The sequence below is a fragment of the Passer montanus genome, unplaced genomic scaffold (genome assembly GCF_014805655.1).
Source record: "Passer montanus isolate IOZ18808 unplaced genomic scaffold, ASM1480565v1 scaffold18, whole genome shotgun sequence".
Classification (NCBI taxonomy): domain Eukaryota; kingdom Metazoa; phylum Chordata; class Aves; order Passeriformes; family Passeridae; genus Passer; species Passer montanus.
The window spans coordinates 18,171,270-18,195,857 of NW_024365381.1; the positions used below are offsets into that span (position 1 = coordinate 18,171,270).

A 24,588-nucleotide genomic window follows, 5' to 3' on the forward strand; every position below is an offset into this window, starting at 1 on the left:
AAACGGTGGTGAAAACAACACTAAATGTTGCAGCCTTGTCCTAATTGGAGTGTCTTCCATTGATGCTTTGTGTAGTGCTGGGTTTCTGAGTTGGAAATGGGATAAAATGAGCAAGTGATGTTCTTGTATCTCCAATAATTACTGAGTTTTCCTTTCATTCTTTGTAAGGATATTTATTGAAAGTCCCAGTAAATACCTCTTTTCTAATACCTCTTTTCTATTGGCTATTGTATTAACAAGCTCACAGTATTTTGATGGACTGAATGATTTTTTTCCCTTCAGAATCCCTGTTGGCTTTTTATCAGTCATATCACATTTAGCTAGATGATTTTTAGTACTCTCTGTAATTATTGTCTCAAGTAATTTAGTAGATACAGAATTAAAGCTTGCCAGACTATAGTTTCCCATATTAGTCTAGCTTTTCTTAAAAACAGGGCAACACTTATTCCCTTTCAGTCCTCTGCAAGTTAACAGTTTTAATATGAGATTTCCTTTTATTATGGTTATTACCATCTCAGCTAATTTAGAATTAATCTCTAATTTTTCTGTGATTGAAGTTTTCCATGTGTTTTCTGGAGACACTTTTTTTGAAATACTGTTGTGGAGAGTGTATCTCCATTGTAAGCAGTAATGGGCAGGCTGTTCTCTCTGCATTCCTAATCCTCATTTCACATTTTGCCAGCTAAGAGTATGCCCTGCACCGTTGGGATATCTTTTATGAGGGATTTAATATGAGGAGTTGCTTCCGACACTTACTTTACAGTGTCTTCAGTGGCCTTTCTGAGCACTTTTGCCACCAGGTGTGTCACCAGATATCAAATACTGAAGTTCTCACTGGTAGGTTTTAGTCTGAGTATTTATTTTCTTCTAAATTAATTCCTTTATTTTTAAAAACCAGATTAACCTGCCAGTTCATGACATATGTGCATCTGATGTTCTGATGAGCAGTTCTTTGCCAGTAATCTGTGTGAGTAAAGGCTCCTTCAAAAGCAACCAAATTACTTGAGAAGCCAGGTTTGCTTGTACCTCAAGCATAAATTAAAATGTATCCCTTTGCAGCTCTGCTTGCTGAGCATGTGCTTCATCCCAGAGTTGCCTCTTCTCTTTACCTAACAGTTGTCATTACTTTCACAGTTCTAATAATCAGCATTAATCCTAGTCTAACCAGGGTTAGCTATGGTGATAGCCATGTGGCCAATGGAATTTGTCCTGCTGAAATTTGGAGAAGTGATTTAAGACAGAAAGAGATGTCCATGTGGACTGAGGAAAGAGCCGTGTACACAGACAGCATTTGTGATCTGAAGGCCTTTCTGACGGAAGCTTATTTTTGAAATTCCTTGGTAGATGAAATGCTTCCTTTCTTTGTAGTGTCTTCCCAGGGGTGATGCATACAAGTACATCTATGTAAAACTAGGTGTTGTTTCCAGCTTTTTCCGCTGATAAATACACTCTTCAAAGTATTTCTTGGGCAACAAAGAGTAGTATCTTGAAGAAAAGTTCTGAGCCATTCCAGGGATTTCCATTTACCTTTCATTTTCTTCAAGGTGGGGCAGCAACATGGGCCACCACTACTTTACACCATAGTAAGAATGTGATGGTCTTACTTTGTCTATGATTAGGGGAACGTAGTCTGTCAGAGGAACAAGTGCTGCATCTGGACTGTGACCCGTCTTGGGGAGATCCAAGAAAATAATAGAGATCATTAAGAAAGTTTTCTGCTAAAAAACCTGATCTGGTTGATAAGAAAGAAGTCCTTGGAAGCTGTATTCACATTCCTGTTTCATACTCAGAGGACTTTGCCTCTAATGCAGACTGGAGTTTTGTAAGATGTAGGGATACAGATTTACTTCTTTTGAGACAAGCTGCTTGGTAATCTTGTCTCTCTAGAAGGACAGGAGCTGGAATTCCCTGGTCCAGTCAGCCAGCTGGGGCATCTATCTCTTAGGAGTTTAAGCCAAGCCAGTTGTGAGAGCATTGTGGAGGACACTTTGCAGGGGGTTTTGTTGTGTTTTGTTCCTGGAGTCCTCTGTAAGGATCATCTTGTCCAGGATGGCTGCATTCGTGAGGCCAACCAGCTTCTCAATAGTGTGGATAAATTTGTGAGGGCAAAATTTTCCTCTCACCTTGTGCTAGAGGAAAGAGGGGCTGTTGCTGCCTCCTTCCCAGTGGTGACCCAGATGTGAAGATACACCCTGTATGCAAGTGTGTCTACAAGCAGTTGTATTTTTAGCTACATGAGTTTTCCAGCCTGTTTTATCCATCTCCCTTGGGAATCCATGTTGTGTGGGTTATACACTGGAGCCAGCACCTCAGCTACCCTGAGCTGGCTGCTTGTCCTGACACCCAGCACTGCACTACAGCCCCAGGTTGCTGCTGCTCTGTCCTGAGTCATGCTGCAGCCTGGAGTCATTTGATGGGCTCCTGCTGTGTCTGGGAGATTGCAGGACCCTGTGCTGGCCTGAGCTCAATGCTGGGAGCTCAGTGCTGGGTTTCTTGGAACATATCTCTAAAGAGCCTTGCCCCTGTTTCCTGCCAGTGCCTTTGGCTATGGCTGCCCAACACCTTGAGGTGTGTGGTTGGCCACTACTCTCCTTCACTGCTGGCAGGGGTTCTCCTCCACAGCTGGAGGCAGTGGGTAGAGGGTGACTATTGGAACTGCAAAAAGGCTGTTTCTCTGTGATGGGCTGTACTCCTGGTGCTGTGACAAACAACCCAGCTGCGCTGGCTCCCTCTCTCTCTTTCTATTTTATCCCATTACTCCCACCCTGGTTTTCTTGCTCTCTCTCTTCTGTTACAGCTTCCTTTCCTTGTTCCCTTTTGGCCTGCTTTTGTCCTTGCTGCACACAGGGAAGGAGAACAGGGAAAGAGCCAGAGCAGAGGCTTTTTACAGCAGGAGCTTCAAAGCTGTTGTGTAAAATGCAGAATGATGTGGGAGACTCGAGGCATACTCATGGGTGTTATTTGCAGCCTATACATACATGTGCAAGTGCTTCTGAGCTGGCAGTATGCTGAGGAAGCTCACCCACCTGGCATGAGTTACACTTGCCTGTGTGTGCCCACTTAGGAAAATGTGTGTGTACGTGTGTGTGAGCACATGTGCATCAAACTGTCGAGTCTCACACTGAGGGCAAGACTTGCACATTAGGCTTTCTCCTCACACTCCCCTACGCCTGTGTTTCATGCACTTGCAGCTCAGCACTCAGTCTGCCCCTGACACATTCCCAAATGCGAGACGCTCAACCTGCCCCATGATGTGACACGGCACTGCTTTGCACAGAGAGCAAAGATAGCTACTGAATGGTGTGGGTGTATATGGTGTTCATGAATGCTTGTGGAATTGTTCCTTTTTGTCACGTATTTCAGGGCTTTTGTTGGAGTCCATCACCACAGGATCTGACCTTCAATGTTGACAATGATGTCACACCAAAGCCAGAGAAATGAGGAGACTTCATGCAGATTGGTGTCAGGCATTAACAGGAGATGGGTGTACAGTTATTTTTTGTTATTGATCTGCGTAGGTTTTATTAATGTATCAGGGTAAACTTATATGAAGTTCATTAGATATTACTCAATATAGCTGTGTCCTTGGCAGGAGGCTTTTCTAGTTACAGTAATAAAGGGAGAATAAATCATTGTCACTGAAGGACGTGGTGGCTGGTATATTCTTGAGGAGCAAAATTAACCAAAAGAGATGAAATACAGACCGGGCGAGTGGTTGGCAATGGGTTTTGTCATTTGGTAGTTGCATTTTGGCCACTGTGAGCACAGCTGGCAAGTCTTACAACACTTAATTGCTCAAACAACTGTCATTGCAGACTTTGTTGGCAATGTAAGCAGTAAGACCCAAGACCTGACTGGACTGGAGGGATGTAATTTCCCATTGTGTGTGTAAAAGTGAGGTGAGGAAGATGAAGGACTGCCCATATACTGTCCTCCTCACTGCCAAGGAGAGATCTGTAATTTTGATTTTTAACAGACTATTCTTCTGAGTTCCTGGAAGTCTCTGGGATGGTATCTGTGGTTTTCTTCTCATTTTAATTCACTGCATTTGTGTTAAGAGTATAACATAATGGTTGTTAATGATCCAATGATTTTTGTCTTTTGACAAGGAGTTTCCAAACTGTCCATCACAGTGCAGAATCACAGTGACAAACCAATGCTACCCTGTGACCAGACATTTTATTCTGTGCAAGGATGGGCCAAAAACTAATGTGCTGTTAATGATCATGATGCCTATACAAACAAGTGTTGAAACCCTTTATATTCTGGAGCATTTTGTCTTGGTCTGGTTCTGACCCTTTAAATCCAGCCAGAGTCCTAATAATGAGCTGACATGTTAGATGATGATGCCCAGAATCAAGAAAGGAAATCCTTGGTCTGCTTAAATACCAGCCAAAAAAAGATGTGTATGTGGACATGTGCATGTAACAGACAGCAAAAGGGCTTGACTGCTGTTCTGCTCTCTTCACAGGTGCACCTGCGCTCTGCTGAGCGCCTCCGGGAGCTGTGCTGCTCCAACCGAGGCACCTTCATCAAGGTGGGGCAGCACCTGGGAGCTCTGGACTACCTCCTGCCTGAGGAGTACACCCGCACCCTCAAGGTGCTGCACAGCCAGGCCCCGCAGAGCACCAGGCAGGAGATTGAGCAAGTTATCCGTGAGGACCTGGGCAAAGAGGTAGGAGCAGCCATAGCTTGTGTTAGCTTCTCAGGCCTCAGCAAGCCCTGGACAGCTAGAGGAAGGAAAACAGCAGCTGGAGGAAGGAAAACTGCTGTTTCTCATCTAAAGAGATACCAAGGGAGAGATACCTCTTCCTTGCTTCTGGGTGAAGGTCATGCAAGTTTTCCCTGTCCATCAATGGGCATTATTGTCAGCTTTGGTGAGGAGAAGATAACAGAGGAGTAAGGGTGTGAAAGGAGCCAGATGGAAATGGCAGGACTCAACAGAGCAGTGTACTCTGTATGCCAAGATGAACAGGGTTGCTGGAGGTCAGGATGGAGCGCTGTCTGCCACACTGAGGAGTGGGAGCTGGAGGTATTGATGTTCAGGACAAAGATGTATTGGCAGAGCTCTGTGAGGGATGACTGCTCTCTCCTGGCTGCACTAGACCAATTCCAGCTAGCACTGACAGCCCTTTACTTTCTCCAGCCCCTAATTAACCCCCAAAGAAAATAATGGCATAAATCACTTTTGGTGCTGCAGTCAGGTAACGCAGTAGCTCAGGAGTCAGTGCCATCATTAACCCTCTGCAGCCCACAGCACTGAGATCAGTAGTAAGTGACTGTGTTCATTAGATATAAGGGAAGTAACCAAGGTAAATTACAGAGGGCATTCTGCTACTTTGCATCTTGCTCTTTACAAGATGTCCCCTCACACCGTAGCCCAGGTTCAGGAGAGGCATTTCAAGGAGCACAACTGACATGGTAAAGAGGGAGGCAGGAGGCAACAGTGCACAAAGGTGATGCGAGGGAAAGTGTGTGTGGGGGGAGGAAGACAGAAGGTTGAAGAAGGGAAGCGATGTGTACATCTGTAGTTTCTCATATATAGATGTTTTTGGGGCTGTTTTGGTTGTTCTGGCCTGTCTGACTGTATGGTAAGGATATGTGGGGGAAACATGAGATAAGTGAAGTATTTGCACCTAGAGGGTATATTATGGGCAAAATTGAATGGGGCGAGTCCACCTCTGTGTAGTTTAAGGGTCTACATATTGTCTAGCCAGGAATGACCAATAATATCTCCCTACAGTTCAATGGCAGGGTTAATGTTAGCCTCCAGTCTGCAGCATGCTGCCTCTATCTGCATTCCATCCTTGTAGCAAGGCTGGTACCAGCTGTGTTTCATAGCTCAGTGGATAGATGGAGCAGAGCAGGCTGGCTGCTCCCTGCAGGCCTCTGCCTCTATGGGCTTCCATGTGGCAATCTCCCTTCCACAGGAGCTGTGGAAAGCCACCCCAAAGTTAACCACATTGAATTACCACACTGGGCACCTCTGGCACAGTTTGTGTGGTGTCTCTTAAAGAAATTGATGCTTGGAGGTGGAATCTTTTCTCTCAAGTGTGTGTTCAGCTGCCACTGATAATCCCTGATTTCTTTGTGCTTCTTGGGAGCTGGAGGAACGCTCTGTGCCTCATTGATTCCCAGTGAAGCAGCTGGAATACAGTCTCTGCAGCAACCTTACCTCATAGCATTCACTTCTTTCACATGGGCAGTGCTGGGCAATATTTAATTTTAAAGTTACAGGGGATGGAGGGTAAAAAAGGTAGAAATGGTGAGAAAGTGATGGAGAGGAAATGGTAACAAGGGAAAGAGAGCAATGATAAAAGAAGAGAATAACATGTATAAAAATAAAGGACCTTGTAAAACTGGGCAGTATTAAAAGCTGATGTAAATGCCTGTATTAGTAGTTACAAGGTACCAAATCAAGATATTTAAAACCAGAGAGAATTTGGGAACCTACTGCACCAACAGTGTCATTGCTGGAGCCTAGAAGGTTTAATAGGGTTGCTTCAGGAACAAATTAAATTCCAATGTAGCTACATCCTCAGCATATTTTAAACATGATGTACTTACCTGAAATACAGGTGGTGGAGCGGCAAGGTAGAGTATCAGGGCAGAGAAGAGTGCAGAGAGGGTTCCTGAATTTTCCCTCCTGGGGCTACCCTTACACCTGAGAACTTGCAGATGAATTCTAATAGAAGAAAAAATGGCAATGAGGGAACCTTCTCACAGTGCCTGGGCCTAGTCCTCCTGCTCTCAAATTCAGTGGTAAGACTTCCAGTTCTCCCATCAGGCCCAAGAGCAGGGCTCTTCAGATGAATCTTAAGTGTAGGCAAGAAGTAATTACGTACAGCTTGGATCAGTGCAGAACAAATGGGAGAAGGAGCAACTGGAAATACAGAGATACCTAGGGAGGAATATGACAAGCTAACAGATTAGGCAAGAGCTTGCAAAAGGGCAGGAAGATCAAAAAAAGCCAATTTCAGGTACAGAAGCATTATATTTTCAGTCAATTAGAAATAGTCTGCCTTCTGATGTGACCTACTCCTGTGAATCTTATCACTTGGCTTGGATGTTTCACAAATGTTTTGTGAGAAAACTGGATTAAATGCAGACCATGCCAATGGGATGGATGTTTGAGCAAAGACAGAGCATTTGTGAGTTGGATTTATGGCAGCTCACCATGATTCTGTTGTCCCCACACAAACCTACTTGATACCCTGCTGATGGGGAGTCTCCCATTTTAGGCCAGTGTCCTGGCTGGGGACTGGGAGCTGCAGCAGGTAGCTCTGATGTAAAGGCGAATGTCATGTGTTGATTTGACACAGAAGCAGAAGAATCATATATGCTGACTAGTGAGTTGTCCTGTCCAACCCTCTTTTAAGTCCAGGGCCAGTTTGTGTACCTGTCAGGAATCATTGGGATAAAAATAATCAGTAGTGAGCAAATGTTGGCTTTTTAATCTCAGCCACGGTGGTTTGGATGAGTGATGGTGGGAGGTGATAATTCTCTGGAGTGTTACATGCAAGAAGTTTAGGTGGGTGGGGTGGGATTCACAGGGTAGCACAAGTAGTAACAGTGGGAGAAGGTGTACAAAAAAATCTTTACAATAACTCCTGGAAATAATCACCAGTGAGATCACAGAGCAAGAATCTTTAGGGGAGACAGTGGAGATAGTGCCGTTTGGGCTTGCTCTGGGTGTATTCCTTGGAGCAGCTGGGAAAAGCTGTGTTGATAAGAATGGGTGTTAAGATATGAATGAAAGAGTCTCTTCTGCCTCTATTTTTATCTTCCTTGCTTGAACAAGATTCTGAAAGTGAAAAGGTGTCAAGCGTGGAAAATGAAAGCAAGCTGAATATGTTCTTTCCCTGCAGAACTATTAATGACAGAGAGAGAGACAGCTGGTTCAGCTAAGTGCCCTAACTCAATGAAGTGCATGCGGAGCAGAGCCAGGCTACTTCTGGTGAGATGTGGACACCACACATTTACAGAGAAAGACCCATGAGGAGTGCTGGAAAATAAAACTTTCAGAGTGCATGTACCTTAAAAGCACAAAATCTTTTTGCTTAGAAACTAGAAAAGGTAGAAGAAATTTTGACAGCATTAGGGTTAGGGACATTTCCTGCCTGTGGTGGGTTTGTGGGAAATGACTGTCATATGGCTGTGGGATACAGGGATATTGGGGAGATGATGCCACTTTGTTCTGATTAAGGGCATATCACAGCATCTCTTGTGATAGGATGGAGTGGTTGCAGAAGGACTTGTCAGCTTTTACAACCCTGGTCTTCCAAACATCCTTTGTTGCCTGGCTCCACTACTGGCCAGTGCATTGCCTAATATGGGTCTCACTTCTCTGCTGCTGCACAGTGCTGTCACAGTTTGGATACTGGGACATCTCCTTGTTTCACTGTGTACTCCTCTCTATGCCAACACACACTTTTACTTCTTTCTAGTCCCTAAATACCTCCTCGTATTGCACATCCCAGTAGGCCACAGCCTAGGTCTACCCACTCAGCACTACTGTATTCCTTCTCTTGTGTACAAGATGTCACTTTTCACAGCCTATTGCTCATCAGCTTCCAGCCCATCCTTACACACTGGCATTTTTAAATCAACTTATTGACCTTTTCCCTAAGGCTTCTTATTCTCCCTCTTGATATGTTTGTGTACTCCATACTCTTCCCAAACCTTAACTCATGTTGGAGGTAATTTTCTTTGGTGAGAGACACTCCCTTCTTCCCCATCCATCACTCCTTCCTTTCAGAAATATCCCAGTTCCTGCTCCTTTCTGGCAGGTTCCTGTTGGGCAAGTTCTCTGGTCGTTGCTCCTGTCTCTGGTGTGAGGTTGTTTGGTTGGGGATTAGAACAAAGTTTGCCCCCCCCGAGTTGAGGGTGGTGTGGTCCCAAGCAGGGTCTCTCCCGTGTTGATGGGGTGCTTGTGTAGTGTGGCTGCCCAGGTGCTGTGTCCAGGCTGTCATTGCTTGGGGGGTGACGGGCTGGTGTAAGGCATGTGACTAGCAATGAGGAATGAGTGTCTCTCCTTGTCTCTTACCTTCACATCTAACAGTTGCTGAAACTGTTGCAGAGGAATAGAAATGGTTGAAGCTGAGCAGTCTCAGATGTTATCAAAAGATCACGGGTTAAGATAAGAACAATTTACTGTTCTACAGGAATGAGATAAGAAAACAAACAATAACAGTAACAATATTAATAATGAAAAGGTATAAGACAAAGAAACAATTTACGTGAAAAGCCACTGACAATAAACAATCCCTGGCTGCTCTGTCCACCATTTTAACTCGATTGGAGTTACGTGAAAAGCCACTGACAATAAACAATCCCTGGCTGTTCCCTGTTAAATGTCCACCATTTTAACTCAATTGGAAGGAACCCCTTCTCCCTGGAACAGAGAGTCCTTTTCTCCTGCCACTGGCAGTGGCATGAGGAGGTATCAAGTAACTTTAGGGTCCTGGCTACACCCCTCCTGCCTACTGCAAAAAATTAACCTGGTTCTGATTGGAGCTAGGGCACTCCGAAAGTTCCCAAAGCGTTTTTTAGGTTGGCTACATGAAATATTATTCATCTGTTGTTGAAATGTACCCATATCTACCTGGGAATATGGTCACTACAGTGATCTGCAGTGATGGTGCATGGGCATTTGACAGGGAGGGACAGAAATTGTATGCCCATGTGTACTGCCACGGGAAACACAGAGAATGAGACCATAGCAAGGTGCTAATCCCCAGTGCAAAACATTTCCCTGTCCTCATACTGCTATGAGAGTATGAGAAATAGCAGGAATAAAAAAACCTATTTTTACTCCTCTTTCTGAATGAGTTCTTAGTATAGTATGGCAGCCTTTGTTGTGCCAGTGACAGGGAGAAGGATGGACTTGATTACCTGATTCTTCTGGAATTGTCCATGAGCATTTTAAGCTCTGGCAAGACATATGTTTATTTCTAATTTGCAGAATGATCGAAATAATGCTCAGCCCTGTGGGAGAGGAGCTAGGCCTTCAGTGGGCTGTTGGGTATTATGCTGCATGTCCTACAGCATCCAAGTTATTCCCAATGTAAAATGAGCCACTTTATGTAGCTGGATCCATATGGTCCTCTAGAGAGATTTCATTTACTGTGCTAGATCACAAGGTCTTCATGTCATAATGGAGATTGCTGCAAGTTCTGTTATGGCTCCAGAAAGCTTTTTCCTGGGCGGACAGCATCCTTCAGGATGACAGGACTTGTGCCTGCTTCTTCTAGTGTTGGGCAGCCTTGTGGCTGTGTGCTCTGCCCACAAGCACTGATGTATGCCACAGTGCACAGTCCCTCTCGTGGTTGCTTGGGGCTGTGGACTGACACAGAATGGCTTTGCTGAACACCCAGGTCTCCTGTAGCTTGTGAACCTGGTTCTGTCCTAAAACACAATCTCCAGCAGTGCTGTGAGTGGTCTGCAGTGATGGTCTGTGAAGTCCATCACTGTGCGTACATCACTAACAGACTCTGGGCAGCCAGATCTAGGTCAGCAAGAGCCTCTTTACCTGCTGTGGGTGTTGTCGGTCACAGGAAAGCTCCTCATTCTGCATTACCCTCCAATACCCACCAATGTGGAAGCTGAGCTGTGGTGGCCATTACTCTGACAGTGTTAGGGGCTGGAAAGTGGGATGGGAAGATATGGCCCTTTTGCCACCACTCTGAGTCTCTTGCAGTACACCCAGCAGGGCTTCCAAGCAGACGTCAATAAAAACCACATTTTTATTAAAACTGTAATGACAAATAAAAAACCCTCACATTTCTTTCAATAACTTGGGATATAAAAAAGAGATTTTTATCTATTATGAAAAGGATTTTGGCCATAAAAAGGTAATTTAAAGAGTCTGAGATGGATGGCGAATAGCATTAATGTCACCCAGAACAAATGGTCCTGCATTACTCAACTGAGAGGCACAAGTGGCTGCCTGTGCGGGTCCCGCTGCTGCTGCAGCCTCTGCTGTGCTTGCCCTGCCTTGTCTCTGGTAAGAGACCCCAGTCGCTGGCAGATCCCAGTGTGGCTGCTCTACACCGAGCCCTTGTGTGGGCAGCAGCTGTCCAGAACTGCTGCTCCAAGGGCAGATGGGGAAAGCAAACAGAGAGCTTTGTGTGGCTGAGGTAGTGGACCTTGCTTTGTTTCTTGTGTCCCTGCTCACTCTGTATGCAAGCTCCAGTGTTACTGACCCTTACTGTTGTGCCAAGGACAGCGTGGTGTCCTTACTGCCAGGGGAGCTTTCGAAGAAGGTACTGCCTCTTGCCATGGGTTTTCTCTCCAGTCAGAGCCCCTGGGAGAATGTGGCTGGATCCTGCTCATGGCAGCCTCTTCCTGGGTACTCCAGGCCCCTTAGTGTAACAGCGTGGTGTCCTTACTGCCAGGGGAGCTTTCAAAGAAGGTACTGCCTCTTGCCATGGGTTTTCTCTCCAGTCAGAGCCCCTGGGAGAATGTGGCTGGATCCTGCTCATGGCGGCTCAGGAAGTACTCATGGAGTACTCAGGAAGACCTGGGTACTCCAGGCCCCTTAGTGTTAGAGAGGGAAGGTTTTGAGTATAGATTATAAAATAATCTCCTTTGACTTCTTTCAAATTAGTAAGATTTACAATATAGGAAATTGGACAGTAGATTTTCTAAAGGATTGTTTGGAGGGCCTTCTGTAAGGAAGAGAAAAGCTTCAGATAGAAATTGCAATGGAGAATGGCCTAGTAAAAATAGTTCTGAACTGGATGCTTAGTGGCATTTTTTGCCTTCAGTTTACAAATTCTTTAGGTGCCTGGGGGTTAGTGTGTGACATACCTGCATGGAATTTGTTGGCTCCGTATCTGTGCAGACGGTAAACTGTGTTCAATACAGTTTTCTCAGAGTTTTGATTATACCTGAAGGTTGCTCTGATGCAAATCCATCTTGGCTGACAGTACACATGGCAGCTGTGTCAGGCTGTATTCAGTGTCCCCATCCTACAGAGGTGGTGCATCTGCTGCACAGCAATGCTCAAGCCATTGACAGAAAACACTTTTCAGCATGTGGGTAACCCTTCCAATTTCAAACATTTGCTGGAAATTGCAGTCTGTAAATGGGATTAATAGTCCTTATTCTTGCATATGGAGACTTTTTTTTTGCAAATGTTTATTTCCTTTGCTCAGCAATCTCCAGGCATTTCTGACACAGCAGGATCTGTGTAGGGGCAAAAACATTGAGGTGCTATGTTGAGGGACTGGCTTCTGTTTCAAAGCCCACTGCTGATACCCTCTGAAATATTCTTGATGCTCTGATCTTGACACAGGCTGTGCCTGCTTTTTTTCTGAGGGAGTGAAGGATCCCATCATCTGCCTGCACACTGATCTTTTAATATCCTACTTGATGCTGCCTAGTTATTATCTTCTAATTTCTTCCAGAATTTTACATCTGCACAGTTACTTGGCTCTTGACCCATCTGAAACATGAAAACATGATGCAGTGAGTCAGGCAACTTTTGGCAATAGGTTATTTGTAGATGAAACAAATGACATAAGATAAAATAAGAAGTTACAGGGCCTAACCTTGACATACTAGTATTTTTCTAACACACAGAGTAGTTGCATAGAATTTTTATGAATTTATAAGACATACAGTGATCTAATAATTTTTGTTTTATGGCACTTCTAGGATCTGTCTGACAGGCAGCTCTTGATTCTATGGAAGGATGCTGAGCCATAAAAAACACTTCAACTCTGCTTGCAAGTTTTCTTCTCTGTGAAAAATCTGCTAGGAACATTGGAAATTCTCCTTATGAGAAGCCACACACTCAATATGCTTTTATGTTTTGAGAATTGAGCAAAAATTGGGATCTAAGGTGTCTCAATGTTCTTTACACCATTAGTCAGCAAAGTGTGTTTGTTCCTTATATGCAGACCAGCCTGAGGAGGTTTTGTCATGTTATGCATGTGAACATTAGGCACATTTTGCACTCATTTTCTGTAAGCTTTGCAGTATTTAGTTTTACAGGATGTGTAGTTTGGAGCCAAACCTCTGAAGCTGTCTGTGACAACTGAAGAAGTAAACTCATGTGACCTATTGCTTGTGCCAGGAGAGCTCAGCTGAAGCAAACCTACAAGTTTCTGCCTTACAAAGCTCACATAACCACTGCATCTCAAATTGGCAAGTTCTTGGAAAATGCTCTTCAGCATCAATCCTTCCAAATTTCAAATTATTAGTAGAAAATTTACATTAGTTAGCTCATTTTAGATAATGAATGAAACTGAGGTGGTATCAGTTGTGCATGGAGAACAAAGCTAATTTTCTCAAGCACCTTATTGGATGTAGCTGATTGGTTCAGGTCTATTAACTGCTATTCCCATTTATCAAGAAAGGCTAGAAGGAGGCTAGAGCAATTAAAATTACCAGGGCTTGTTAAGAGGGGTTATAGTAAAGAAGTCTCTCCATGTAACTTTTCCCACTATGCCCTGTGTAAACTGCTGATGTCTTTGCCCTGGCTGCCAAGAAAACCTATAAGCCAGTGCCTCCCTCCTGGTCCATCTTTTGTCCTTTGGACCATAACCTAATCTCTTCCTCTTCTATTTTTTTAACTTTTTTTTTGAAAGACGTGTGAGGCTGTTTCTTAATGGGATATCCTGGCCAAGGTGTTTGCCAGTCCCTTGCAGTCATTAAAACCAGCTCAGGAATTACAGAATGGGTGCACTGAGTTAAACATTTGAGACAGTGGGTGGTTCTCAGTGAGTGAGCAGGAAGGAATGGAAAGGTATGGAGCAGACTGGTTCTGTGGGCCTTACCTCTCTAATGACTACACAGCCATGGCACACTGATCACAGTGTGTTGGACTGAGTCTCTCCAGTGGCTTAGTGTCTTGTACCTGATGAGGGAGAAAGTGCAGCCTGACCACTTTGGAATACTCTCTCCTAGCCTTGCTCTCCACAGGACACATCTAAAGTGGAACTCAGTACTTGGCCCCTCTTTGGTGAGCTGAATCCTGGGTTCTAATGAGGTGCTTTTTGAGATGGTTACAATAGATGGAATCCACCAAACTGTTTATCTTCATTCACAGAAGCCCAACTATTTTGAAATATAGGAAATAGAGCTACATACCAGTAGCTTTAGAGGCTTCCTGTCCCACTCCTATTCCAGAAGTTGACTTTTTTGCTCAATTTTTGAGCTGCATCAGCCTGAGGGAAGGAAGAAAGGCAGTTGGATTCTGGCTTTAGAGTAGTGGGTTGCTAGATTGCTTGGAAATGCATGTGAATTAATCAAACTTACCCCCCTAGCTTTGTTTCCGTAGCCTGCTTTTGTCCTGGTAACAACCTCTAGCAGTACATACTGGGGATGCCAGGGGAGAACTCACATTCAGGCTGGTTCCTACTGCACCTTCCCTTTGCAGTACTTGTCACCCTGCAGTGGCAGCAGCAATGCTAGGCCTGTAAGTGTAGTTGATTTATGTTAACTGTTGAAACAATAATGTTTAATCTGTAAAGTGCTAATCTATTTTTTATGTTGATTATGAATAGGCCAGCTGTGCCTACTTTCCTATTCATAGAGTTTAGTGAACAAGCCCGTTTCACAGGCTGGGTTTGGAGGGTAATTTACATGAGAGCAGACACTGCTTTAAGGAAAGTAAATCAGCTGGGTTACACCCTTGAAGCAGAGATTTGGCAGCCCTGCACTAAGGTCTGGGGGCAAAGAAAAAAACATGGGAGGAAGAGGAGAAAGACAGATAATAAGTGAACTGTAGAAGGGGCAGACAGATCAGAGCAGACATGTGAAAAGTAGAGGAATATGGTCAGGAGAAGAAAGGAAAAGTTGATATTCTGAGGAGAGATTGACAAGAAGGAAACAGGACAGGATGTAGCTGGTTTAGCATAGGACTATTCTCTTTGCATCAGTGCAGAGAACTCAGGGCTCTGTGTTTGTATGACCGGTCATTAGGGATGATCTAATGCATGGTGCCAGTGACACTGTTGGCAAAATCAGTTGTGGAATTAATTTGTTGTGCAGTTGTTTCTCTTGAGGGACTTTTACTGATCTCTGTGTGTTTTTTCCCTGATAGCTGGCTGCAAAGGATACAAACTCCAGGGCCCCATCCAGACCTCCTTGAAAATTATTCCACCTCAGCTTCTGTGTAGTCCCTGCACCTCGGTCTCTGGTGTGGACTGCTGGATAGCTGTGTCTTTCATATTGACTTGTCTGCCATGTGTTCTGGTGTTTCAATACCCATCAAGGCACAGTTAACACCAGTAACTAACTGGCTTATGAGTTTTACTACCTTTTAAGTATAATTCTTCTAAACGTTCTTCATACCAGTTCAGTTCAGGCATGGCTGCCCACATCTGCCAGACTGCATGTACTTCCAGGTCCACCTCAGATCCCTACTCCTACTTCCCAGTTCTGTTAATCTGGGGCAGTGTTGTGCTTCAGACTTCAGGCTTGCTTGTATCTATGTAATTATAACCAAAGCCAGAGAAAGGATATAACTGGGCAGAGTCTGTCTGGGACTGGGCTTTGCCCTCTGCATGTCATCATTGTACTGTGCCTCTGTCCACCCTGGTGACAGACTGCTGGATTGTCCAATGCTGCTTCTGTCATTCCTGCTCTTTGTCCCAGGTGACGAAGATCATCAGCTGGAACACCTCTCCTGTGAACACAGGATGAGAGAGTTGAGATTGTTTGGCCTGGAAAAGGACTGGGGGAGACATCACAGCACCATGAAACTAAATGTAGTACTGTCCCGCACACACACTGCAGGAACCCTCCACTCCTCTTGCACACCCTGCCCCTCCACACACACAAACACCATCCTGATCCTATTCTTCATTTGCCTCTCTGTGGATGGATTTTGCCTACCATTCCTCATACAAGCTGTGTACACAAATGCCCTGCTCCATGCCTCCTTTTTAATTCTGTGCTCAAGCCCTGGCACAGCTTCACTTCCTGACTAAATCCTTGTAACCAACCTCTTCCAAACATTCCCTGATCACTCTCTATAGTCTGTGTGATACACATTCCCCCTCCCCCCTGCTTATTTTATATACTTCTTGAAGGCCTCAGGTTCTCAAAGCTGAATCAGAGGCATTAAAGATGAGCCACAGGTGATGTGTGTTTCTCAAGGTGGCACAGATGATGTGTATCCCATATATCCTCAGGCTCTGGCAGCTGGTTATTTCTCACAGGAGTGCTGCTGTTGTGCAGGCTTACTGTTGACAGGGCCCTTGGGCCATTTCTGCAGTGCTCTCTGAGCCTCCCCCTGCCTGGCTGTGACTAACATGGAGCTTGTTTGTTATGGCTCCTTGATCCTTTCTTACACAGGTTTCAGCCAGTGTGTGGCAGGAATGTGTTTATATCTGGAGTCAAAATGATCTTGGAAGTTCATTTGCTTCTGGGTGTTTTCTTAAATCTAACCTTCTTGTTTATGTGGCAACTGGCCCCATCTCTGTGGCATTTTGAGTGAGGTGCTATCTTGGTACAGGTAAGAAATTTTTTACATTAAGAACTACCAGTCATGGCAACAACTTCCTCAGGGATGTGGTAAGAGACCTTATTAGTGGAGATTTTCAAGACTTCTTTCCCATGAAAAGTTAAACCAGGCCATCTTTTGAGGTCCCTTCCAACCAGAGCTGTTCTGTGATTTGGTGATTCTTTACAAATGTTCTGTCTTTGCTCCAGGCTGCTGGCAGCTGTAGGGGTGATATGTCATATGGGAATATGTCTTTGGGAATTCAGCCAAGGGGTTCTGTGTGTTGAGGACCTCCACATATCTTACTACATGTGTGGCTCAAGAGAAATTGGAACTTTGAGGGGATGGGGGACAATTGGCTTGTTTTCACCTGTCATTTGTGAGCATTAGCACTTGATATCTGGATTCAGACCTCAAAATGAGGTCAATGTTGATGATAAGGTCAATGCTGCAGGCATGCCTGACAGAAAGTTACTGACATTCTCTGTTGTGATGAGAAAGGAGATAGAAGGGATGGCTTGACTGAAAAGATTGGGAACTGTGCTTTAGCTTTGTTGAATGTGAAGAGAGATATGACTGAGAAACAGGCTGAAATTGTAGTTTGGCTAGAAGCAGGCTGATGTAGAGTACAGAGCCAGAACTACAAGTCAGCAGAAAGGAAGTGGGAATTTTATGTGAGCTATTATCCAGATGCAGTGGTGGGGGTAGAGGTTGTGAGCAGAGCTTTGTGTAACATTTCCAGAAAGCTGGGAAAAGGATAAGCCAGCTGCTCAGATATACTAAGAGAGCAATTAAAAGAGCAAGAGGCTGAGGAGACTTTTCCCTTCCTTAGGAGCTACTGGGGTATTCCTGCTATGTTAGCACTTTCAGCTGTATTGCTTGGGAGCTGAAGAGCTGCAAAGAACACTGAAAGCCTTGAAATTCTTACTATAAAGGGGCCACTACTGCTCTACCTCCGCCATGGAATAAGAATCCTTTTGGGCAGATGGGATGCAGCACAGTTGTCTTCTGCTGTGCTTCCACTGTGCACTGGTGTAACAAATGAGACCCTCCTTTGTTAGCAAGGGGAGGAAAGAGAAAGAATGCTTTCAGTTAAAATACAAAAGATGGCTGGGCAGAGTGGCTTTATTGTGTGCTTTTGAAGGGCTGTGATTCCAGTCTGTCTGAACAACTGACCAGTGTGGCTCCATCCTCACAGACAGGAGAGATGCAGAGGAAATAGTATTTCCCCAAAAAGAGAGAAAAGAGTGGATTTAATGCTCAACTGGGAGAAAGATAAAAGAGCAAATTAAACGGCGCATTTGTATGTGCAAGGGAAGAGCAGGGAAGCATCTGCCCCATAACTTGCACTGTTGGAGTGAATAAGTATCTCACAAGCTACTATGTTTTTTCCAGCATGATGGAATGGAAAACAAACAGAATTATATATGTATATACATACCTTGGCTTTATTTTGCTTTGGTCTGTGCATTTTGCATTGGCTATAAGACACTTATGTAATGCAAAATAGAGTGCACGGTGACAGTGTTTACTGTGCACATAGAGAGACTGCAGTTTTACATATTTGCTTTCCACACAAGCAGAGTTGTTGGTGGACTCTTGCTTGACCATTAGGATAAGGGAGCACTGGCTGCTGTTGGAGGCCAGTCACAGAGAGGCTGGGCTGCAGAAATGGTCTAGGGTATCAGGAAGATGACTAGCTGCCCAAGATGTTATGTTATATTCTGAGATGGAAAGAAGTGGAATGCTGAACAGGTCACAGGTCGTTGTGCTAATTAAGTGCACGTGGGGACAGAAAATAAGCATTTTCTCGATGTCCATGCCAGTGTTAGAGGGAATGTTAATCCCTTTGTTATCACGTGGGGATTCTGAGGAAGTAGTTGATTCAGTCATGCAAGGTTCTTCCACCTTCCATCTTCTCCACAGGGAAGTGAACTGGATTTGCAGCTTAAAATTATGATGTGGTTTCCAGCAGCAAAACCTTTTCCTTGGTAATGGACATTTTTGAGAAATAGAATTTCTTGGAATGTAGTTCTGTGTATGAGATTATAAACATGAGGGAAAGCTACCTGTTTGTAGTACTTTGACCAGGAATAATGTTCACACACACATGTGGACAGGTTAAAAACTTATTTGGAGACATCCCAGCTTTGCTGTTTCATTTCTCTGGTTTCATCTATATGCTTGTGCTACCAAAGATGATGTCTGGACTCTGCTTTCTTACAGTTTAGCTTGATATCTGCCTTACATCAGAAGTATATTGTGTAGTTTCTTTGCTTTCAGAGTGCTTTGTGAAACCAGCCCCTGGACAAAGAACAGCCTAATGAAACTAAACATGGGAGGGGCTGTGGTGAAATGCTATTGGAAAACCTGTAGAACTCCCAGCTGTTGAAAGCATCTCTGGGTGCTGAGCTAATCTGTTAATCTTCCTGTGTCTCTGGAAGGTAGTAGGACATCCAGTAGCTTAATTGGTGAAAAACATTTATCTCCTCATGCCAGTGAGGACAATGTTCCTGAGCCAGTTATGTTCCAGTCTGGCCATCACAACCCTTGCTTTTGTTAGGCTGAATGTTGTTTATTTGTGGGAGCCATGGATAAGTGGTTCACCTTTTAGAGAGATGGGAGATGAGGTCCACCTCACACACAGGGTCTCAGAAGACATACATCTGCTCTGTCTGCTCATTGCTCTTACTGCCTGTTGTAGCTGTCACCACTGAGATCCAGGTTTCGATCTGGGATGAGTGATAGTCTCAGACAGTTCTGCCTTGTCTTAAGGATCTGACTTACTCAGGAAAATAAATGATGCTACCATGAGTGTGTCTGAGCACCAACTGTTATGCAGGAGTCATCAGGGATGGAATAAAAGGTGCTTCTCCTCAAGGTGTAACTCTGTAATAATTAAAGATACTGTAGCAAATCAAGTAGACTGATACTATTGCTGCACAGCTGAATGGATGGATGTGATGAGTACAAGAGTGACTCCGTGTAGGCTTTTCTGCTGCTTGTCCAGTTAAAAGAGACTACAGAAAAAGGATATATGTGAGCAGAACAGGAAGTAGTCAGGATCATAGGTATCAGACAATGAATGAGTGAGCGAACGTTGGTCTCTGGCTGAGGGGGATCATGGACTCTTCCTTTAGCAGGGTTCATTTTCTGTAACACTAATGCCTTTGTAACTGAGAAATGCTGTTGGTAGGTTCCCAGGGAAGATGCTCAGGGTTTTAGCAGGTAGTGCTGGCTGCAGAGGTCCAAAGTGGTACAGGGTAGAAATAACAGGAAAAAGTGAACTTCACACCCTACCTGAGTCACAGCCCTTTTTCTGGAAGACATACTGATGGTTGATGAACAGCCCTGATTTTGTGCTATTGTTGTGAAACGTTAGCAGTGATTAACAAAGTTAGCAGTGATTGGCATGCCAGGAACAAATGTGTAGCACTGGCCTGTGAAGTGACATGTTTGTGGCTGTGTGTAATAACTGCTGTATATGTATCATACAGATAGGTTTTTAAAAGCGAAGCTAAAATTTTGGTCCTTATAAATTAGACAAGGGCAGATTTCTAGCTGTGTTGACAGCCCTAATTCTGCTGATTGAAGCATGAGTGCTGTTACATGGTGTGGCCCAGCATCACATGGGATATCAAGGAGAAACAATGTTAGACCTCAGCTTTTCCAAATTCTAGGCAGGTGCCTTATTGCGTATCTCTGCCTGAAAAGAACCACCTTACTTTTCCATCCTGTGCACTGAAAGATGCAGGGGTTTTCTGTAATAAGCCACAGGTGATTGTTTCAGTGCATGAGAACACGCACATACCTTTACCTGCATTCATTTGGATGCAGCATATACTCTCTGTATATGTGCACGTATGTGTAAATGCAATATGAACACCAGCGAATCCATTGAAAACAAAACCACTGTTCTGTCTATATCTACAATATTATTAAAAATACTGAATTAATAAATACATGTTCTTGACAGATGAATTTAGGAACCATCAATTAAGCTTGGCATTCATTAGGTGGGGAGAAGTCCAATCAGATTTCACTGACTCAACAAAGCCGCCTATAAATTGTGGGCTTTTTGTTCTGATGTTTGATGAATTATTCTTCATAATCCACTGTCTACTGCGATAAATCTAATCTTTCAGTTTTTGCTGTCTTAATAATTCTCAGAGCAGCACTGACATTTTGTTTTCGTAGAGGGGCTGGGACAATGGAAAAAAACTCTTACTGTCTGGAAAGTATATTGCTCTACAATAAAGTAACATTTTTCTCACACTTAGAGCTCTGGTCTTGCAGACTTGCAGGGATCACTGAGTCCTTGGGTCTTGTTGAAAAGATGACCAGTCTAGGACGAGGTTCACATTCCTTAAAGCAGGAATGGCATTCAATTTGATAGCAATATTGTGCTAGTGTTGATAAAGTGAATTCCGAAAGTCCTGATGCCTCCTGCTGTTAGTGATCCTGCATCTCACTGCTCCCTAAATTTGTCTTGAACAAACTGCTGACACATGGCCAACATTCATCACAGTGGCAGAGCAGAGCCACCACATCTCATGTAGAACAATGTTATATAGTGTTGGGCTGGGGAAGGGCTCCATGACTTAGGCTCCTGCTCCAGAGTACCATGCTAGCAGCCTTTCTGGAGAGGGAAGAGAACATACCTCTCTGTGAAGTGGGCAAGTTGAAACCAGGCAGTAATACTCCATCATTTGCTGCAAAACATGGATATAAAGAGGTTGGGATTAAGAGGCAATATATTTCAAAAGAAATTAGCTAGCAAGACATGTACATTTAACTTTTATGGTTTGGAGATTAAGATATCAGGCTGGAACTTGGGATATTTGGGTTAAATCCCAGCTCTGTCAGAGACTTCTCAGAACATGCTAGGCAGGTCATGTAAGGTAATACTTTCAGAAAGGACTTGGGATTTGGGAGCTTAAATCCAATTGATTTCCAGTATCTTCCTAAGTGTTTAAGGAAGGGATTTGCAAAAAATACTGAGGCATCCTGGTGTCCAGCATTGTGGCATCAGGTGGTATGTGCTACAGACCTTGGGAAGAGCAGCTATGCTTTGGGAGAGCACTTCAGCATGTGAGGAAGCCTGTAGCTGACACCTGGGAATTCCTGGAAAGCATGAGTTTGTGCAGGGCCCATGGTGGTTGTGCATCTCATACCATGGCACTCTGGACTTAATGTGGTCTCTAGGTGCAACCTCAGCACAAATACATACCTAGTAAGTGTTGAAGTAGATAGATCCTGTTAGAGCTTTTATATCAGTTCCTTGAGGTGTGAATACTAATACCAACAATCATGCATATTTTGCATATTTAAAATTAAATGAGCTTCATTCTTCAGAATTAAACAGTCAGGACTGTGCTTCCAGCAAGTGAAGTACAGCACACATTCATTTGCTGGTGGAGCATGTGCTTGATGGGGGACCTGGCTTGCAGAAGGAGCGAGGGAAACCACTGAGGGACACCGCTCACCTGTATGGCTGTAAACCTGCAGCTGGCTGTCCTGTTCCTTTGAAAGAGCAGCCCTAAAGTTCCTATTAAATCTTTATTAAACCTGTTGGGCAATTATGCCTGTTTCAGCTCCTGCCAGGATTGCAGATGGTAACAGTGAGTTTGATGAGGCCATTTGAGACCAGATGGAAAAAACTTGAGTGTTCCTGAAGTCAGGTGGGCTCCAAAACTGTCCCAGACCTTTGCTTGCTAATCATCCATTCTGGAAATGACAGTTTTTTAACAATAAAGGGTGCTTGTGAGCAGGAAGAGCCTGCAGCCTGTTCCAAGAACTCCCTGCTTGCATGAAATGGGTGCAAGCCACCTTCCCTTGGAAAGGCCCCACTCCCAGGCAGGCAGTGGGGAACCAGGCTCACCTCTTCTCTGCTTCCATGTCACACTGCCTCTCGCTCGATTTTGCGTGTCTGGGACGCGCAGCCTGCAGCAGAGGCATTAGCTGCCTCCAGCGAGCTGAGAAAAGACAATTCCATAATGAACGAGGGTAATTTGCTAAGTGGGGGGTCCTGGAGCCCAGCCATAATTGTGCTTCTGTTTTATCTCATCCTCACACCTGCTCATGTAATGGCTCGGCTGTGATCTGCTCCCTCCCCCTGTGCATGCTCTGCCCTTCTGCTCCTGGGGTATCCATCAATTCTCTGGCCCTGTTGCGGTCCCTTGCCTTGCTGTCCTTGTCTGCAGCCTGTGAATATGCACAAAATTGCCCTGGAATTATGGGAGCTGGCTTTATCCGACATGACTGCTAACCTGACTTCCATGTCCTAAGCAGCAAGTTTTTAAATGAAACTCTTCTATCCAAAATAACTCCTAGACACAGCTTTCTTCAACTATGTTTCTTTAGAAAACTTAGTCACAAGATAATGAGGTATATATTATTCCTGCCAGAGGGAACATGTGCAGCCTTTTTTTTTCCCCCTGCATGCATTCGGTTCTCATGAAAATGGCTTGATTGACAGTGTAGGCAATTAAGAGGTTTTGAAATCCAGAGCAGATGGAATTTTATCCAATTTATATATGATCTTACTATAAATGTACCTTACTGGATTTAAGTCAGTGAACTCCCAATTCTGTGTTTTAACCTTTGGGGGATGTTACCCAGCCTTATGACAGAGTAGTAACCACTTTGTGAAGGGTACATCCCTCTGATAAAAGAATATAGGGTAGTGAGAGAGTTGAAGAAGATCCCAGCTCGACCTCATGTGGCAGGTTCTCTGTTTGCATTTTTTTCTTCCTTAATGGGATCTTACAGCCCAGCAGGCTCTTGGCCACCTTAAATCTTTACCCTTAACAGATCTTCTCTTCAGGCAATACATAAACTTCACATAAAGGTAAAAGTTCCTGTGTCTTGAACACATTTTCTCTTGAGACACAAGTGTCAATAGGTTTGAATTATGGACCTGCTGTAATTAAAAACCACATAACTAGTTGTTTTTAAATGCAGTTGTTTTACTTAATTGATTTTGCCGCCAGGACCAAAGAGAATTAATTAAATAAATAAAATGTACCTTCCTAGTGAATTACTGGAGGCAGCTGAGTCTGCATTGGTACCTAATTACTGCAAATGCTCCAGTTTGTTGCTAGCAATGGTTTTCTGTGGAAGGGGCTGGGAGAGAAAGGGTAGGGTGGTGTGGGAGGGGGCTCATTCCTTGGCAGCTGCAGCAGGGAACAGGCTGCTCCTTGTAGTATTTTTCTTCCTTTTCAGCAAAAAGAATATTCGTTTAAGGCTTTGCATGAAGACTTTGCTTAGAAGGTCTTTATTCATATTTAATTGCTAGGTTGCTGCAGCTCCCATCTTTAATTACCTTTTAAAAAGCAGGTTATAAAAATGCACTGACATTCTTTCTTTTTTGTTACTGCATAAATTACAGGCTTCTCAACTGCTCACTTGAAATCAGTTGAGCCTGCGAGAAGGGTAGGACAGATTCCCTTTGCTGACTTCTGGAAACCTCAGAGCTTACATTCACCTTGCCCTACAGAGCAGGACAAAAATCCTCAGCTAGAATTACATGAACTATGTCTGAAGCCACATATCTGTGTTGGCCCTTCCTGTGAGCTCACTGACTGTGTGGAGTGGCCTGGCACATCAGCTAGGCCGAAATCACACTGCCATAGTTGTAGTGTTTGGAGAGCCTGTGCTGCCTGCTGCTGCCAAGAGGGTCTCTAGCAGGGTGCTGTGTTATGCCCTCACCCATGTCTACCTTGGATTTTGCTTCCTGGACCTGCTCCTGGCAAATCTACTTCATCTGCAACTTTCTGTCTAGTCCAGTCCTGAATTTCTCAAGCAGAGCTTCTAATAATTTCCTCTCCTGCTTGCCAAGTACTTTGCTGTCCCTGATTGGTGCTTTTTCTGAGCTGAGAGCACTGGTTACTTTTATGGAAGGTGTGGCAAAGTCCATTACATTAAACACGTTTTCAGGCCAAGTGATCATGGTTGAAACAGCAATTTTTGTCCCCCTGCCCTGAATGCAGCCCTTAACCACTGCTCCTGAGTCATGTGCTAGTTTTCACCAAGTAAGCTTGCTGCTGCTGCAATGCAGAGGAATACAAACTGTCAGGTTTCAGGGGTGATGTTAGGTGGTATTAAATATCTGCAAAAGAAATATGTGCAAA

General features: G+C 44.2%; 1 protein-coding gene across 5 annotated transcripts in view; it reads left to right on the top strand.

The window, feature by feature from the left end:
• ADCK1 (aarF domain containing kinase 1) overlaps nt 1-24,588 on the top strand; it is a 73,988-nt gene that overhangs the window by 26,226 nt on the left and 23,174 nt on the right. For all 5 annotated transcript variants that reach the window (XM_039705434.1, XM_039705436.1, XM_039705433.1 and 2 more), the window contains exon 4: nt 4,472-4,675. In XM_039705434.1, the coding sequence (XP_039561368.1) occupies nt 4,472-4,675 (204 nt within the window). The remainder of the gene's footprint in view (nt 1-4,471; nt 4,676-24,588) is intronic.